The 20,205-nt window shown below is 41.3% G+C and overlaps 1 protein-coding gene across 6 annotated transcripts in view; it reads right to left on the bottom strand.

The window, feature by feature from the left end:
* Nucleotides 1–20,205, bottom strand: part of SDCCAG8 (SHH signaling and ciliogenesis regulator SDCCAG8) — a 249,215-nt gene that overhangs the window by 156,138 nt on the left and 72,872 nt on the right. For all 6 annotated transcript variants that reach the window (XM_047840475.1, XM_047840473.1, XM_047840472.1 and 3 more), the window contains exons 10-12: nucleotides 19,993–20,145; nucleotides 11,390–11,524; nucleotides 8,426–8,542 (exon numbers count right to left, since the gene is read on the bottom strand). In XM_047840475.1, coding sequence (XP_047696431.1) covers nucleotides 8,426–8,542; nucleotides 11,390–11,524; nucleotides 19,993–20,145 — 405 coding nt within the window. The remainder of the gene's footprint in view (nucleotides 1–8,425; nucleotides 8,543–11,389; nucleotides 11,525–19,992; nucleotides 20,146–20,205) is intronic.

A 20,205-nucleotide genomic window follows, 5' to 3' on the forward strand; every position in this document is an offset into this window, starting at 1 on the left:
CAAATCCGACTTTTTTTTTTTATGTTTGTATTTATTTTTGAGAGAGAGAGACAGAGAGTATGAGCGGGGGAAGGGGAAAGAGAGAGAGAGAGGGAGAGAGGGAGAGAGACAGAATCTGAAACAGGCTCCATGCTCTGAGCTGTCAGCACAGAGACCGATGCGGCGCTTGAACTCACCGACCGGAAGATCATGACCTGAGCTGAAGCTGGACAGCTGACTTATTATTCTTTCAACCTGACTTACTACTCTTTCCTTTAAAAGTACAGGTACATGGCCATATTGAAGTGATCACTATGAAGAAGAGGAAGTAACACATAAAAATGCTGGAGATACAGTTAAGTGAAATAAGCAAAAACCAGAATTCTACCAAGTAGCATGTTTGCTATTTGCAAATACCATATATGCATATGGACAAAAGTAAAAGGTAAAACAGAAAAATGAAAACAATTTGCTCTATTGGGTGATGGAATTATTGGCTTCTGTGAATGTGCTTATGTTTATATAATATTGTTTTAAAAGTTGTACATCTGTAGTAATGAGTAATATTTACACTGGGTATCAGTACTAATATTTCTGGACTGTAAAAAAAGAAAAAGCACACGTAGCTGCCCTATGTCTAACGCTTCCCAGCTTGCTGGCCAGTGTGGCCACACAAAACGCTGCTGGCCATCTGGTAGCTACCCCTATTGAGGACTTGGTACCCAAGACGATGGTCTCCAAGAGCGGCAGGTTGGTCCGTGGGTCCAACCTTTAAAGTCAAAAGAAGCATGCGGAAAGTTTTTTAAGGACCAAAATACGTATATCCAGTGAATCTGAAAATACAGCAAAAATTCCTTGAGTTCACTTACAGTTTTATATTCCTATCCAAAGACATTTATTTCTAAATGTTTACCCCGCAAGGCATATGCTTTCTAAACTGGCTTGTTTTCTATCCTCTTTGTACCCTTATCTCTGAACAGCCCTAAGTTGCTATCTTCAGATATATTGTTTCTGCTTACACATTTGATTTTTAAAAAATACATCATTATGGTGAATAGCATTACCATGTCTCTTGGAGAATCAAAGGACTCTTTTTTGAGCGTATAAATTTCCACTGGGTTTTCATGAATGGGGTAAACAAGTACTGCCCAAAATATTAACAGAGTTATCAAATGATGAATGCCCCAATAATCTCCAACTTGGTATTATTCACTGGATTGATTTGGAAACTGTTCTGTGCAAAAAAAAAAAAAAAAAAAACAAAAAAAAAAAACAAAAAAAAAACCTTACTTTTTAACTGCTAATTTTTTAATTTTACCGACACAATTACGGTTTAAAATGAAGAAATTAACTTTGCATGGTGTTTTAGAAAAAACAGAAGTTCAATAATCTTTTATTAAATGAATTTTATTTTTATTTACATGATCCCATTTGTCCCATTCAAGCAGCGCGCAGCGCAAGAACAAAAGAGGCTGATTTATTAGACATACGCCGGGCTGAAGAATTTTCTCACAATTCTTGGTTAGGCTGTGATAAGAACACAAATTTATCGGAACAATGCTTTAGGGCGTACTTAGGGAAGATGCTAGAAAAAAAAGCTTTATTGCATCACACACATGGAACCAGATTCTGCCTCGCATGGGCTGTAGCCAGCATGAAGTTCACACTACATTAATTTGCACTTGTCGATATGCTGCTTTGCAAGGTTTTTGTAGGCATGTTCAAATGTGTACCCCATCTCCTCAACTAGAATATAAACTCCCTCAGGGCAGGACCTGGGTCTTCCAGCTAGCACCCCCTCGGTGCCTCCTGCACCGGCCTGGGTAGGCCAAGCCCTCGCACGCGGCTGCTGCCTGAGTGAGGAGCAGGGAGAGGGACGCGCTGAGCCTCCAGCGCTGGAAGAGGGTGTGAAGAACACTGGAGAGCAGCTCTGTCATCACCAGGACCGAGTGATTACATGTGCTAACGGCATGCCCAAGTGGCCCCTCTCCCAGTCAGCTTTCAGAGGCAGAAGTGAGACTGCAGGTGGTAGTTGGAAAGTCTCTCAAGTCTAGCTCTCCAGAAGCTATCCATTATCTCAGTATACTCCCCCAAAGCCTTCCGACGAGATCACATGGCACTACAGACACAAAGCAGAGAACAGAGCTGAGGAGGATTTCGCTTTAATCTGTAGGTGCTAAATTACAAGCAGAAAAGACAAATACCACTACTAGCCACTTGAACAGATCGGAGTGAAATATTCTGAGGATGCTCCCACAATCCAGTAGAAGACAGTGGACCTCGGAGGTCCATTTGCTGGGTTTTCAGCATATTGTTCTTATTGTTTGAAACTGGCAGTTTCAGGGAAGAAAGTTCCATTGCCTGTTGCTGCAATCTACTGCAATCATCTTACTGTCAGAAAGTTCTTATTTCAGGCTGTTGTGATTTCCAGTTGCTGTGATTAAATAGCTTTCTTCTTATTCTTTCCATATTGAGGATCAAGGCGTTTAAACAGGTGTTAAGCTTCCTCCCTGAAAGAATCTGTCTAGTCCGTGAAGGTAGCGAAGATTTAGACTTCTCGAAATAAAAAGGTGTAATTCTTCCACTTTTCTTCATTGTCTTTATTTCTCTGCCCTTCAGTAGGATCTCCTTTTAGGACTTTGAAGGCTTTCTTCTCATCTTTACACAAAGCCATACAGAACAGATGCACGTCTTGCGACAATTTAAATAAGTCAACTGTACTTCAGAAATAATTCCTCCACTGAAACAGTCCACCTATGACGTCAGTACTAAAGTGCTGAATCACACTGCTGTAGATAGGAGCTCAAATTCTTGTTTGGCCCAATTTTTCTAGCCAAAATTTTCTGATCTATTTCTTTTTTTTTTTTTTTTTTTAATTTTTTTTTTTTTCCAACATTTATTTATTTTTGGGACAGAGAGAGACAGAGCATGAACGGGGGAGGGGCAGAGAGAGAGGGAGACACAGAATCGGAAACAGGCTCCAGGCTCTGAGCCATCAGCCCAGAGCCCGACGCGGGGCTCGAACTCACAGACCGCGAGATCGTGACGTGAGCCGAAGTCAGACGCTTAACTGACCGAGCCACCCAGGCGCCCCATCTTCTTAACTTTTTAAAAGTTTATTTAAGTAACTTCCACACCCAACACAGGGCTTGAACTCAAGACCCGGAGATTAAGAGTTGCATGTTCTACTGAATGAGCCTGCCAGGTGCCCCACGATTCTGATTTTTTAGCAGATTTTTTTTTTTTAATTTTTTTTTTCAACGTTTTTTATTTATTTTTGGGACAGAGAGAGACAGAGCATGAACGGGGGAGGGGCAGAGAGAGAGGGAGACACAGAATCGGAAACAGGCTCCAGGCTCCGAGCCATCAGCCCAGAGCCCGATGCGGGGCTCGAACTCACGGACCGCGAGATCGTGACCTGGCTGAAGTCGGACGCTCAACCGACTGCGCCACCCAGGCGCCCCTGATCTATTTCTTTTTTATATGTGCCCTACCCTAAAATATGTGTTTTCATTACCCCACTCAAGTAATTTTGAACTTCAACGCCTCCTGCTCAGTTGTAGCTACAACTCCAAAGTTACAACTTATGCAATACTGGTGGGGAAAAAAAAAAAAAAGTCTTATCTGAAAAAAACTGTACCAACCTAAAAGAAATTGTGCTGCAAAGCAACTTTTATATTTATACTCTCACCTAAGCCATTATTACACCATGTGCCACCACTAAGATGATGACACCATAAGCAGTCACACACTCATTTGGCAAGGCCATGAGATGATGAAGAGGCCACGGAAAAAGGCCACGTGCTGCACTGAGAAATACTCTAAAACCATTAAGTTATCATCGAAGATTGAGGAGTCTTTGAACCCAAGCTCCACTGTTTAGTAAGAACCCGAAGACATACAGTTCTATTTCTATACCCAGGGCCGGGGCTGGCCGACTTGGTCCATAAGGGCTCAGAGAGTAAATGTTTCAGTCTCCGTGGGCTCGAGTGTCTCCGCCACAACTCAACTCTGTGTAGCAGGAAAGCAGCCGTCGACAATAGAGAACGAATGGATGTGGCCGTGTTCTAACACAACTATTTGTCAAAACAGACAGTCTGTCGATTCGGCCCATGAGCTGTCGGTTACGGGTACAGGGCCCGCGGGCGTGTTACACACTCCTCCACGTCTGCGTGTGTCAGTGGGAGTGCATGTACGTGCAGCAGCACACCACACCTCTGCCTGCCTCTTCCCACTGCCTTGGCACCATCACGGGCGTGTGATGGGTGCAGGCAGATGGGGCCCCGTGTTGAGAAGCCTGCCATTTAGCGCTCTGTGGTCGCCCTCTCGAACTTCCTCATGACTACATATTGGCACTTGTGTTTTGTCACGAAAGTCTGAGGAGGCAGTGGCGCTGCTGCTCAGGTCCGTGGTCTTGTCCCTTCACTGCCTCACAGCAGCCCCGAGACGGTCCTCAGACACCTGTTCCCCTGCAGTTCCCTCGTCTGGCCCGAGCTGTGTTATCCTGCCCTGTGTCTCGGGTGGAATCAGGTCATGGGGGTGGTGTGGGGCGGGGTCGTGTACTGCTGTCATGCTCTGCCTCTGACAGGAGCCCAGATGTGAACCTGGAGAAGATGGGGTAGAGGGTGTGTGCCCCTGATATCACAGGGCAGGACACAGAGGTGGCTACATCCCTGCCTCCGACAACACCCAGTGGCCTCAATATACAGCCTCTGCTTACCCTGATCCAGCTACCAGGTAGGTCTCCCCACTGCTCACCCCACCCCCCACCCTGGGGAGCCCTGTGCTGGAGGTCATCCGAAGTTAAACAGCAAATAGAAAACACCATAACTGGGCGAGAGAAAGAGAGAGAGAGAGAGAGAGAGAAAGAGAGAGAGAGAGAGAGAGAAAGGGACAGGGGGAGAGAGAAAGGCTATAAAAGAAAGGAAAATTTTTATATTTTAATACCTTTAAAACATCACTTTTCCCCTGCATTTGAAATTACTGCATTTTCTGTTTATACTATGCCCTGATCAAACCTTTTAGCTCTGAAGAATCACCTTCGGAGATTCATCTACCAGAATGGAAGGTGACAAAGGAACTTTCACTTCTTTATCGGCCATAACCTTTGTAATGGGCTTCCAGTCACACTCCCGAATCTTAAACGTAAGACTGAATTAATTACAAAATTTGTCTTTCAGACTCTACAGGGCTCACTTCAGGATATGACTATTGGGGTTGCGACATGGTAGCCATTTTCCTTCAGACAGTTGGCTCTAGGATTAATTCATATTTCTTTAGAATGATGCTGACGCACCTTATAAATTCAGAGCACGATCAAAATATATGTGTGAAATTTAATGAGACAACAGCAGATAAAGAAAGTTGAAATTTTGCTGAGATATCCCTTTATCTCCTGTTAAAGAAGATCAAACCATAACATTCTGACACACAAAAATGCTCCTGTCTGTCTGGTTCTAAAAAAAACAGCCATAAAACAGACATTGTTAAGATGGTCAGAGGAGTGTGAATATGGGCTTGGCATTATCAGATATTAAAGAATTATTGTTGGTATTGTCATGTGTGATGACGACCTGGTGGTTATGAAAAAAATCCTTCATAGATGCACACTGAGGGGTTCATGAGTGAAATAACATCATGTCTGAGATCTGCCTCAAATACTTCAGCAAAAGGAGCAATGGGGGAAGAAGACAGAATTCGGGAGAGAAGAGGAAGAAACAGACGACAAAGGCGACAAAAAAGACGAAGGAGGAAGAGAGGAAAAAAACCCACGAGATCGATGGAATAGAATTGGCAAAATGGTGAGCCTAGGTGATGGAGATGTGGGAGTTCATATTAACATTCTCTTTGTATGTTTTTAAATTCCAGTAATGGAGTGTGTGTGTGTGTGTGTGTACCTGTTGCTTACAAAAAATTTGTAATAAAAATCAGGGTACAGATTTTTCATTCTCCTCCAAACCAAATGTCTTTTTTTTTTTTTTTTTTTTTTTTTAGTTCAAGAAGCGTCCTCTCGGGCTGGCAGGGCTGCTCTATGCTGATGTGATACAAAGGAGTTGATGGGAAGGATAATCCGCCCATGGGTTCCTGACACAATATAAAGAAGAAAAGGAGAAAGTGGGAGGAAGAGATCGCTATTGTTAGTCCCCTAACCCTTCCTTCTAATTATGCCAGAGTCAAGGCTCGGGTCACAAAGAAAATGATTTTGGTGCTCAACCATTTGCCCTATTTTGTAGACATCAAAAAAGCTCTTGTTCTTACCACATTCCAATCTCACAGTTTCCCACCTACTTTAAAAATGTATCAAGAGTCCAGATTAACAAAAATATGAATAAAATGACTATATTACAAGGAACACTTTGTTTGTGAAGCTAGAGATGGCCTTCTTGTCATGCTCAATTGCGTGATGTGTAACACTCTAAAAGTTAAATACACTTTATATTATTATAAGTATTTCAGATAAATGCTCGACATGCCCAGCTTTTAAAAGTTGAATGTAAATTTCTCTCTTGAGTGCAGATGGTGGGCAAGCAAAGGAGCTCTTTGGTCTTGCGGACAGAAGGTCAGGTCATGGCTGAAAGACCAAAGAACAATTGCTGCTTTGCTCGTCCAGATCATCCTCGGAATGAGACACCACTCCTTTCTTTTCAGAAACTGTCTGTTTGATACAAAATAGTTACAAAGAGTACCTATAAGATTTCCTCACATTCTGTCCAAGAGAAAATGGTAACGAGCACATCACATCACAAGCATCTTGTAACCGTTCCAAGGTTTTATTCCTAACCCTCTGACCTCCTGAGAAGGCACATCTTTATCTAAAAACACTGGAAATCATTATGAAAACTGCTAATGTTTCACTATGTAGCAGGAAATGGTTTACAAATGGAAACGGCTCCTTTTAAAATCCTGCAACCTTAGCCTCCACATCATTGCTGGTTAATTGCCAAGAGCTATAAGCTCTGAAAGACAAATACTACAGACACTTCTACACGTTATTCATTTACAAGTGATATGCTAATCTTATTATTCCTATAGTGTTTTTTCTCTCTGGAACATTATCCTGTAATTTTAAATAACTCAGACACTCTTCCTATTTGTTTTTCCAGTTAGTCCAAGATGTTATATTGGGCAGATGCTATAAAATACTATTACAAAAGTATATAATAATGCTAGTGAGCAAACCAAGATGATACCCTTAAAAAAAAAAGTCATTATACATCAGGAAAGGAAAGGAAAGGAAAGGAAAGGAAAGGAAAGGAAAGGAAAGGAAAGGAAAGGAAAGTTCCGTTTGGTGTGGTAGTCTTAGTCCTTCAGTCGAGGACAGAGAGGATTTTCAATTCTACTATCAGGCACGCCCCCAACTGGATGCCATGAAATAGTTTCATTATCCGTACATGTTAGTAATGAAAATTCTGAAAATTAAAGTCTGAATATAGCGGCACAAAAGCAGAATCTGATTTTGGTCGTTCAGATGTTAATAACTTAATGCCAGAGATTTCAGCTATGCCTTGAAAAACTTTTTGTACTAAATTTCATTATCACTTTCATTTTTAATACTTTTCCCAACTGTCTCTGTGTCATCTGCATAGAAAGTTGATGGGGTTGAAAGGGAAAATATGCTGGAAAGTATAATAAAATGCCTTGAACTAGAAATATGTTTTGAAAAAATTTACCAAGAGCCACCTACTTTTAAATTGTGGTGTTTTTTAAAAAAAAATATTGACACTGAGAACTCATTTTAATGGAATAGATTTATCAATCTGCTTTTGCTGAACATAAAGAATGAGAGCCTCCAATGTTCTGTACTGTAACATAAAAATAGAAAATCCAAAGTGAGTCTATTAGAATTGCCTCTCTAAAAACTTTATCCATGTCGACAATTAAAATTGGAGTATCTACACGATCTCAACAAAGATATAACATAAAACATCTGTTCAGCTGAGATTGAAGTAAGCAGCATTTTCCCCTAACATTTCTAATTTCCCTGTATTTAGGCAAACGTATTCATGGTTATCTTAGTTAAAACTGGTTTCACTCTGCCAACAATCAATTTGATTGACATATTTACATATCAACTCATCTCATCTTACAAATTTTAAACTTTTTCACTTAAAATTGGATTCAAGTTGGCATCTTTCAAGAACTTTATGTACGTATATTTTAGGTTCAAACTGTGCATTAGAACATTTTTTTTTTTTTACTTTTGTAAGTAATAGATACACATATCCAAATGTATTATTTATGACATGTCAGATTGGGATTTTATATGCATGCGGCTGTATTCTCACCATTTCATGTGAAAGGTGATAATTTTAGGCAACTAGAAATGAAATTCTTTTAATAGTATAAACTGGATTGTTCCATTAGTTAGAAGCAATATAATAGAAATAAATAACTTACGTCTTTAATTAGGTCTTTAATTGCTGCAGTTACCCTTGTCATCTCTTACCTGATCTTTCATTTCAAGATCCCTTTTAGTTTTTGCTCTGTACTCTCTGTGCTCCTTCTCTGCCTCATCCTTCTCCATTTTGGTTTTATTCAACTGATAGCGCATTTCCCCACACACCTGTTAGATTGTAAAAACTACATCAATAGCTGCTGGAATCTACCAGGCAATGCCTGCAATTAGATCTTTTGGTGCCCCCTAGAGGTCATATAAATAAAATACAATAGAACTCTTCTAAGAATGGCATTTTCTGTATAGAATATTCAATGTATTCTGTTAAGATGCGAAGGCAGTATCAGGTACCACTGAGTTTAACAACTTCAGATTACAGATAAAGAAATGTATTGAGAAATTTAAGTAATGTGCCCAGGACTTTTCGTGGGAAAAATCGTTTCAATTGCATGCTATTATCCAAAATGCATTATCACCTCAATCTGAACTAGGTGAAATCATTAACTAAAATATTAAGCTATATCAATACTCATTCAAATTATTACAGTTAAACAGACATTCTATAAAATAAAGGTTTCCCTTAAAGATTTGATCAGTTAGGCTTTTATTCAAGAAATTTATAAAGGAATTTTTCTCTCTGCTAATAGGCTATATGATCGGTATTTACGTGTAAAGTGGTCCCTAGTATTCACTACAATCTCTTAGATAACATCAATCTTATGCACAGTGCTATGCACTTAAATTAAGAAACACTGTCTCGTAAGAGTCATAGACTGGAACCATGCACACTCTGCATTTATAACTGTAGCATTCAACATAAAAGGAAAATATACATTTAAGTGAAATGATTTTAACATATCATTAAATAATGAACACACACAGCATCCTAAAAGTGTTGTGTATCATCCCTTACACAATTTTTTTGTATAAATTTTTTTTTATACAAGGGCTCTACACACAGGTAAATATATTTGGTAAATGCAATTCAGCAGATAAATCTAAAGAAATGATGAGCCTTTGAGATAACTGAGAACCTGTAAGAGATTAACACACACGTCTGTTAATTCAGTCTCTGATTTACAAATACAAGTTTTTAAAAATTATGTTTCATCCAATGGTTATAGGTGCTTGAAACCTTTCAATTTTGGTATTTATCCGAAAATACAATCAGAACTTTAGAAATTAGTTTTATCATTACTGAGGTATTAGAATCTTATAAAACCTCCATCTATCTCCTATGCTCAAACAAACAAACAAAAAAAACACTTTTAAAAACAAACCAATCTGACAGAGGAAAAAGTCAGTAAGTTTCTCCCCAGTGGCCCTCAAAATACTAGGAAAAGAATACAATTACTGAAAATTCTACTTGAAGTTCAAATTCAAATGCCTTGAATGTGTCAGAGCTGACCCCTCCCATTTCAAAAACACTAGTAATTTATAAAAAGTTATTAATTTTAAAGCTAAATAAAGTTTAAAATGAAGAATGACAGAAAAAAATTACAGGGGCCCTAATTCCCTTTCCTTCTTGGTTCTTCACTATTCCAACCTATTCGATGTATATACATGAATGAAATGAATAAAACCAAATTGACGCCAGGAAATAATAATTACACAGCCATGGTGTTTCAAACCTAATACCAACATATAATTATTGTGTAATAATAAATGCCTAGGCATTAAGTTTTATTTAAAATTATTTTATCCCTTAATTTTATTTTTAAAGTTCCCTTGCCTTACTGCTTCCATGTTAGCATCTGCTAAGTTTATCCATGACACTTGAATTTCATCTAAAATAAACTAACGAATTAAACTGAAGTAGAATGATTTCATCTCAGGGTTGGAGCCACCTCAAGGCACCCTTCTGATGCTGGAGTGTTTTTTTGGACAGTTCTAAAGATAGAAGAGGCATCTCGACTGTACATGTTTCAACAGAAAGTTCTCTCCCTACAATGGACTGAACACTCACCACAGCTTTCTCCCTAAATCTGGATTAACCACCGTCACCCCTCTATCCCAACTCCCTTACATTTACCCTTAGCCTCCACACAAACACGCTGAATATATTGGCAAATATGACAGCTTTAAACCTCTGTGTTGGCTAACTTGAGTTTTAGAAAGCAAATGGAGAATTAAAGAAATTCAAGGGAAAAAAAGAAAAAAATGGGCTTTGTTTCTTCTATATATTAAAGGCAATTGCAATTACTAAATTATAAAGCAACATTGGCATTACAAATGTGTCAACATTTAGGAAAATATATTGATAGCTAAAATGCGACATGAAAAGGGTATACATTGCAAACAAAATTATCCGTGTACATTCTGGTAAAAAATGTATCCATTTAATTTATTACATCATGCGTGCTCACACGTAGTTTCTTAGTTTTAAGGCAACTGCTTACTGATACCTACATGGACTTCTCGTGTTTCATAAATATGTACCTTACAGTGGCCAGTTGAGACTATTAAACATTTTAGTTCTTGGTTCACAAGTTTGTGATGCCCAAAGTGCAGACACTGTGATGTTTTGAAGTATAAACTTAAGGATCAATAAAATGAGACACTTAGTGTGAGAACCTTGATATTGAAGACCAGGTATGAAAAGGAATGGGAGGTAGAAAATTTTTTATTTTAAGCACACTCTTGGTGTTGTATATATATATATGTCTTTTACTATTTTTGTGGGGACCAAACCAATGCTATCTCTGGCCAACATTTTTCCTAACTGTCTAATTTAGAGATGCTGGGATTATCACACATTCAATGACTAAAGTAGTGACACTTGCTTAATGACAAGTCTGTCTCAGCCACTTTGAGTTCTTCAAGGACATTATTTGTGTCTAATTCATCTTTGTATTTTCAGCACTCATCAAAGGGCCTGCCAGTAATAAGTAAATGTTTGCTTAATGACCATTAGGTGGACCTTTACTGTGTGAAATAACAAAACCTTTCTATTCCGTGCTTCTTTCTGAGTTTTGTGCATTAGAAAAAATTATAAACTAGAATCTCACTTTGTACCTTCGTGACATCCATTTCCTTGGAAGCAAGCTGGTTTTGAATTTCCTCTAGTTGATTAATAGCTGAAATCTTCTCTCTTGTAACCTTTTCAACCTGGACCTCCAGTTGGGCAATATTTTGAGACAGGGACAATATCTATAGGAGGAAATAAAAGTCCTAAATGATAATGGCATTTGACAAAATAAATATTGAGAACACTGATGACCCAGCCATAAGAAAGAATGAGATCTTGCCACGCGCAACAACGTGAGTGGACCTAGAGACAGTAAGTCAGAGAAAGACAAATACCGTATGATCTCACTCACTTGTAGAACCTAAGAAACAAAAGAAAGGGAAAAAAGAGACAAAAAAACCCACGGACTCCTTAATACAGAGAACAAACAGGTGAACTACCAGAGAGGAGGTAGATGGCGGGGGAGGGGTGATGGGTGAAACAGGTGAAGGGGATTAAGAGTGCACTTATCTTGATGAGCACAGAGCAATGTATAGACCTGCTGAGTCATTGTATGGTGCACCTCAGACTAATAAGACACTATGTAAAAAAAAAAATCTTGAATTAATAGTCTTCACGTGGCCACTGGGTTCACTCTTAGATCAGTTCTCTGTGGATCGGATATGTCCATTTTTCCACCTCCTCCACTCACCCGTCCCCCATGACTCAAATATGTACTTCCTTCCCATTTATTCCTGGGTCTCTACCCTCATTTGGGGAAATACATAACAAGATGATAAAATCAAAGTTTGGGTTGAAACTTTAAGGTGAAAAGTTGTGCAAGAGGCTGATACAAATAAATTTCAGGGGCGATGTCAAGCAATCAGAGAAGTCTTGAACTCTTCTCTCACATGGAAGGATAAAAGGACTGGTCGGGAGAGCTGGAGAGGCAGATCTCGTTAGAGAGAGCAACTGAGATTCAATGGATCCTACTCTCCTTCCCCCCAACACCAACAGAGGAGGCTCTATGCACTTCACTTTGCTACACAAAACCACCAGCGCTCCTGTTATTTCCCCTCTCAGCCATTATCCCCTCTCCTCCAGGAAGTTTCTTTGACCCCCTTGTTCCCAGCACAGAATAGGAGCCCTTGATGCACTCAGGGTTGCTATTCAGCTATTGTGTCCTGGGGGGGGGGGGGGCATGTCTGCTGTTCGCAGCTGACATCCACTCTCACGGATTTGCTGCTCATGCAGTACTGTGGTTTCATATCTCGACTCTCACTCCGGTGTATGGCTCCCACAACAGCTTCTATATATCTCCATCACACCGCAAGGTCTGCACGCTTCCAACGATGTACTCATCTCACTGTGTTTAGTTGTCTGTTTCCATGTTAGACTGCAAGTTGCTCAAGGGCGTATTCCTCACCAAATGTTTGAGGAATGGATCACTGGAATAAACAGCTCTTCTGAGGAGCACTCCACTCTACGGATCTCAGGCTCTTAGTTTTTCTTCTCCGGGTGAGAAATGCTTTCTAGGTCTTAGATTTAACCCATTTTACAGTTTTTTTTGTTTGCAGTTACATTTTACTCTGCTCCAGTAAGTCAAAATTTCCTAGACTCTTAATTTCTTATTTGTATTAGCAGCTTTGACATGAAGAAGAAACGCTACCTTCCTCGAGAGTGAAACATGCAGAGATATCTATCAGTTTTTAATCTGGTAAACAAGAACTCATAACAAAATTGAAATAACATTTTAAATCTACCGTTGCACACTGATATGGGTGTGAATTCAGTTTTCACAACTGAAATCAATAACTCGGATTTTGTGACACAGATCAAGATTGCCTTTGAATTACATAATGAACTAAAGTTGACACATATGAAATAATGAGCCCTGGTAGCTATTTTCTAATTAAATGGTAGATACATTCATTAACTTTTCTGGCGATTGTGGGGAATTGTGTATTTGACTTATGGTTTGTTTACATGTCCTTCTTATGGTTGAAAGATTGTCTAAAAGTCCAATTTGCACATAAAGCTACTTTTACTAATACCCAGCTACAAATGATTCTAATTCACATTATAATCTGAACTTGAAATTGAAATTCAAAAGAAGTTAAATGCAGCAAATAACAAGATTAATTTATATCCTTAATTTGAAAATTCAGGTTCATGAGTATCCATATTATGAATGTAATTCTAGCTTCTCTGGAACCATACCACAGCAGCAAACTTTAATTACCAGCTACTAAAAATCATATTTGTGTGAAGATGTATCTTATGGTAAACATACTAACATTGGTGGTTTTTGCAGTAAATATGCAGACATTTACCTGCTAACTGTAAATTCTGAGTCAGTTTCTATAATAAGCATGTAACAAATCACATCCCTTCCATCTGACTCCCTCCCTCTGCCACCCATCACTTCTTCCCTGTGCCCACTACCTGTCTGCTCCCTCCTGTCACCCACTTCCTGAGGCCTCCGCTCCTGTTGTCACACCTCCTTTTTCCCCACGCCCACCATCTGGAAGTCAACATTACACCGCAGGAGCGTCTCCATCCACATCTGTTGCGGAGACACAAGTAACACGGACAGCTGCAACACTGCTGGATGTCCGGGGCGTTGACATCAGGCAAGTCCTTTAAACTTTGACAGGGGCAAGCAAGAGACAAGGACACCCAGGCTGGGACAGCTTGATGGAAATCTCTATACAAAGGTGGTCCCTAGTGCACTGAACACGGTAGAAAGTGGCACTCACTATACAAAGGGTGCAAGAGTTAAGAATTCTAGTGATGGACTATTATCAAGGGAACCAACTGAAAAAAACGGGTAGACCATAGGGGGCGCTCAATAAATATGATCAATGGCCCACTGAACTAACAAACCTAGGGGCTCAGTGCAGCCAAGGACCGTAACAGAAGACAGCAAACAAACTCACAGCAAGTCCTGCTCATGGGGGAATGATTCGAAATCTGTCTAGGTAGAAGACATCTGCTCTCCAAGAGCTTCCCACACACACGAAATTTAATGAGAATTAAATTTAATGAGAAGTAAGAAGAAAGAAAAGAAAAAAAAGAACAAAAAGAGAGAAGCAAAGCCTAAAAGTCTTGCAAGCGTTCCTTACTGCTAGGAAATGGGGGGCAGTGAGGTGGGGGGGGGGGCTCTTTAGCACAAACTACAGAGCTCTCCCAGCGTTAGGATGAACTGTTCTGTCTCCCGTCTCGGATACGCTTCCTGTGCTAGGCAGTGGGATACACGTTCTCTCTTTTAATCCCCTTGGAGAAGGAATTATATGGGATTAATTTTTCAGTTGAAAAAAAACCAGGAGATTCTGAAAATCCAGAAATTTGCCTACGTGCATTCAAGCTAATGAATAAAAAGGAGAGCCAGGCTTTATATTCAAATCTGCCTGCTTTGCTAATACGCAGGTGCAAGAATTCCATCCTCTCAGCCTACTCCTCCTTCTGTGCAGTAAGAATGATACTAGGCTCAAGCTGAAAGCCATTAAATGTCCGCTCTAAGCGAGGTATATTAGGTACTTCCGAAACATTCTTATTTAAGCCCATCAGTTCCTTGAGCAGATCAGCTCCATTATTTACTCCTCTGAAATCTGGCGAGGTTAAAAGAATTGCTCAAGGTCACACAAAGGTCAAACTGGATTCAACTCTGAATCCTTTGACTCCAAAGCCACTTTCTGCCATTTCCTGGTGGCAGCACTTGCCAGAATGTGAGAAGCACTTTCAGCTCTTCATTCAGACACTTTACTTAGGGCAGGACCTCGAGATGAAATGCCAGCCAAGGCTCACTGAGGGCAAGACACACGACTGGGTCTCAGCCGTACATTGTACTTTTGTTGCCACTTTTGCTCCTGGAATAATTATTAGTGTTAAGAAAGAGGCTGTGTTATACAAGAGCACCTGGAATGCTGCCTGGCACTCTCGGCCTTCCTTTGTCCTTCCTTATCAGGAATTCTCACCACCATATTTTTTTCAAGTGGAACCGCTCAGCAGGGCTAAAGGTTTCCACTGAATAGCCCCAAAATTAGGAGTCTCCCAGGCGTGAAGAATAGCTGGTCTTTGCTATCGGTCCTGTTCTTTGTCACACGCACAACACTCACTTCACAAAGTCCCCTCCCTCCACGCCTTATCCTTGTTGGTTCCAGCCAGCATCCCTTCCCTCATGCTCTGTATTTCCGAATCCTACTTACAGGTCCATATGCCACCTTCCTCCCCAGATCTTCCATGAGCTCAGGCAGACACAGACCGTTCTGATCCTCTGAATTCACAACCTCCTAGTCACATGATTCCAATGGCACAGGGCCTCTCTTCTTCCCCTGTGTTACACTCATTCATTCAACAAATTCACATGGAGCACATTTTATGTGAGTGGGATGTGACAAGCAATGACGATGTCAAGCGACCACACATTCAGGGGACTCGTGGTAAATTGGGGGAGACAAACAATTCAACAAGAATTTGCAATTAACTGAGTCACAGGAGACCACAGGAGAGACTCCGAATTCATCTCTGAAAGTAGGTGGTCTCAAGAAGAACTCGGAAGGATCAGTTAGGAAGGACACAGAGCAGAAGATTCCTCTAAGCAAGGGGCAAAGCACATGGAAACTCCTGAAAGAAAAAATAGTAGAGCAGGATGGTGGTGATGCAAGGAAAAAGGTGAAGGGAGATGAGACTGGGAAACCAAAGACAGCCAGAGAAATGCAGAATCTGTGTGCAATGCTAAAGGATCCAAAATCTTATCCAAGGAGAGGCAGGGAGACAGGAAAGGATGTCAAAGCAAGAGACTGACATATTGCCTGGTTCGTTTTAGAAAGACCATCCTGGCTGTGGCTTAGGGGTGACACGGGAAGCAAGGAGAGTGCTCGGGGCTGTAGAAGTCATCCAGGGGTGACGATATGCATGGCAGGGAGACAAGGCAATGGGAAACTCCTAGGTGTCTGAATCTCTAGAATTTGGTGACTTCGTGATGAGTAGGGTAAGGGAGAGGATGGAGACAAAAATGCCAGCGAGACTGCAGAGTTGGGCAATCTCCCGTAGGAGAGGGAGCGTGGCAAGAGAAGCTGGTTTAGGAGATCACTAGAGAGCTGAGGATCTAGGAATCGATGTCACATACATGAAACCGGGAGCCACTCTAATGCCAAAGACATCAGAATATAATGCTCTCTGCTAAACTCTAGAACTTTCCATCAAGTTGCTTTCTGGATGCATTTCCTTCATTGTCTCAAAGGCACTTTAAACTCTGAGCAAACTGAAAGGCACACATTATCATCCTCCCAAATCAAGAAATCCAGAGAAATCAAGGAAAGAGAACCTTCCATTTATTTATTTTCTAAAAGTAAGCTTCATGCCTAGCACAGAGCCCAACTTGGGGCTTGAACTCACCACTCTGAGATCAAGACCTGAGCTGAGATCAGCAGTCAGAGGCTTAACCAACTGGGCCACCCAGGTGCCCCGGAAAGAGAATCTTTTAAAGAGAATAAGAACTGGAGCACCCGGGTGGCTCAGTCGGTTGGGCGTCCAACTTCAGCTCAGGTCATGATGTCACAGTTCGTGAGTTCGAGCCCTGCATCGGGCTCTGTGCTGATGGCTCAGAGCCTGGAGCCTGCTTCAGTTTCTGTGTCTCCCTCTCTCTCTGCCCTTCCCCTGCTTGTGGTCTCTCTCTCTCTCTCTCTCTCTCAAAAATAAACAAACACTAAAAAAATTTTTTTTAATAAAAAAAAATAAAGAGAATAAGAACTAACAAATATTCCCTAAAAATAGCACAAGGAGGACATAGCAATGGTAATTCCACTGGCTGTGGGCACAGAAGCTGAAATGCAGGAGCTGAAGAGGTAATCAGAGAAGAGAGCATAAAGACAGCATGTACAGACAGACCTCTGAAGAAACTGGGCCATAAAGGGCAAGAGTAAGGAGGCACATGGAATTACTGAGGTGGTTTCCAACCTGGGATACACACTGGAGTCACCTGGATCCAGTCTCCTGAATCCTACCCACGGTTGTTTTCACATATTGGTTTGGGACGCAGACTGGACAATGAGATTTTGGAATTTCTGTGGCTCCAAGATTGAGAACCATTGGATTAGAAGAAAGGTTGTTTCTTTCAATGGGTGAGAGAAACTTGAGGGGACTTTCCTGAGAAGGAGGAAGCTCCCTGAGGTAGAGGGAGAGAAAGGGACCGAGAGCAAGGGGAAAGAATGAGCACAAGGCCTCCCCCATTCTGACAATGTTGTGTTGGGATGCTGGTGGAATCGTACTTGGAGGCACAGGTGAGGGGAAGATAAATATTGAAGTGGTTACCACTCACTGGTTTCAGTTTTCTTTGTTAGGTAAGTGAGACTCTGCTGAGAATGAGGGGAGTGTGGTATAGTAGAGAATTTGAGGAGAATAAAAGTGATTTACAAGAGTCTTTGGGGGTGCCTAGGTAGCTCAGTCGGTTGAGCGTCCGACTTTGGCTCAGGTCATGATCTCGCAATCTGTGGGTTCGAGCCCCGTGTCGGGCTCTGTGCTGACACCTCGGAACCTGGAGCCTGCTTCAGATTCTGTGCCTCCCTCCCTCTCTCTCTCTCTCTGCCCCTGCCCCCCCCCCCTCAAAAATAAATAAACAAAAAAAAATAGTCTTTGAAAATGGGCCCAAGATACCATCATTTCCACCGGGACTACGATAATTACCTCCCACCTGATCTCCAGGCATTTATTCCAAGTCTTCTTCCAATTTACTGACAGATGGAAGTTCTTAAATAGAAATGGCAGCATGACGCTGCCCAATTTCAAGGTGTTCAATGGTTTTCCACTTGGTTTGGGATAAAACCTAAAATCTTTCACATGGATTTTAAGGTCATTCCTGCTTTGGTCCCTGCATACTGCTCCAAACTCATCTCCCACTACTGTCCCCACGTCCTATGCCCCATTCCTGCTTTGGTCCCTGCATACTGCTCCAAACTCATGTCCCACTACTGTCCCCATGTCCTATGCCCCAGTCACCTGGGCCTCCTCTAAATTCCTAAAAAGTATGATGCTTGCTAGCTTCAGAGTCTGGGGAGTGCTGTTTCCCTGGGTCTGAAACTCTTCCCCTCAACTCTTCACCTGACTACTACTCATCGCTGTCGAGTCTCATTTTGAAAATCTCTTTCTTAGGAAAGTCTTCCATGGCTGCCTAGACTAGGTCAGATTTTCTCACGGTACCCTATACTGTACTTTTTTGCCTTTATCACAGTGGTAATTAAAAACTCATTTATGGAAGTGTGTGTTTAGTGTCTTCCTCTTCCCTCCTCTGTAAGCAGCACTGCACTGGTCCTGGGACACCCACACCCCCAAGCCCTCCAGTTACTATCTGTTGCCCCATGCTGGGTGAATGGGAGAGAGGAGTGCATGGCAGGACTGCTGGAAAGCAGCAACAGCACCGTGGACACTCAGGCCATGATACACCTTGGTGCCATCCGCAAGGCTCAGATCACCAATTCTGGCCGGAGAAGGTAAAGTCTGATTGACACATAGTGGGCTTTCCACAGGCACACTTTTGCTTTTTTAAAGGATAAGACAAGGGAGTTTACAGTAAATGCCTCAGGCACCCGTAAGACTTCAAATTCACTGGACAGAGTTGGTGATTTTTCTCTTTACGCATCCTCAGGATTGCATTGCCTTGCACACAGCAGATACTCAGAAGAGACACGTGCTGAATAAGGTCATTATCACACACTAGAATGTTATAGCACAGCATTCAGGGTACAAGCTGCGAGTTGCTGTAAACACAACAACAACATGTAACTGCTGTTTTGGTCATCTCATGGACCACATCTTGCTCAATTTTACTCTGTTATAGCAACTTGAAAGCTAGGTTTCACTTATCTCTGTATTCCAGTTCCTTTTTTTTTTTTTTAAGTTTATTTATGTATTTTCAGAGAGAGAGTGAGTGAACAGGAGAGGGGCATAAAAGAGGGAGAGAGAGGATACCAGACAGGCTCCACGTTGTCAGTGCAGAGCCGGACGTGGGGCTCGACCTCACAAACCATGAGATCATGACCTGTGCCAAAATCAGGAGTCAGACCCTTAACCAGGTGCCCCTCTCTCTTCCAGTTTCTTACTGTTTCCCAAACACTGCCCACTTCAGGCCAGCTGTTCTTTTGGCCCTTCACTTCTCCCTTCTATTCATCCATCCGGTTATGTTCATTATTCATCGGGTACCTGCTTTGTACCGTGTACATAATCACTTTTCCTTGGCCACTTGGTTTCTTACATGTGTTTTATCTTCTGCAAGTCTAATTTGAGACTGGGGGATAAAGTGGGGGCGTCACTGCTCCTTGACTTCACCCAGGTTGAAATAAAATCTGGATATATCCACAGAGCACCTCCTTTCCTCTGAGAAACAGGAGACAGGGACTCAAACAGAATGGAGGGATCAAAGCAAATTTTACAATTTCACAGCATGGAATCGAATTGACTGTTTTATTTGGAGAGGTCCGAGAATATACCTTTTCTCGAGAAATACATTGGAAAAATGGAAAATGTTTCTGAACTCTAAATTATAAGCAATTGGCTACTTACAAGATTTTTAAAATTTAGAGTTCACTCAAAAATTGTAGCCTACAGCATCATCAGTGACATCACCACAAACATTTCTGCTGCAGGGCAGGGAACAAACTGAATCCCCAGGTACCTTTGATCCCAGGTCCTCCTTTTCTTTTGTTAGGTCCTTTTTCATCATCTCTTTCTCAAAGGCCCTTTTTTCTTGCTGCGATGCGAGTTCTTTTTCAAGTCGCTCTTTCTGCCTCTCCAGTTCGTTCTTCAACTGTTCACATTGGATTAAAGCCTGCCCAAGTAAGATGGAGGGAAACGGGGTCTTAGAGTTTGGAAAATGTGAGGGGAAAAT

The sequence above is a fragment of the Prionailurus viverrinus genome, chromosome F1 (assembly GCF_022837055.1).
Source record: "Prionailurus viverrinus isolate Anna chromosome F1, UM_Priviv_1.0, whole genome shotgun sequence".
In the NCBI taxonomy this organism is placed as follows: domain Eukaryota; kingdom Metazoa; phylum Chordata; class Mammalia; order Carnivora; family Felidae; genus Prionailurus; species Prionailurus viverrinus.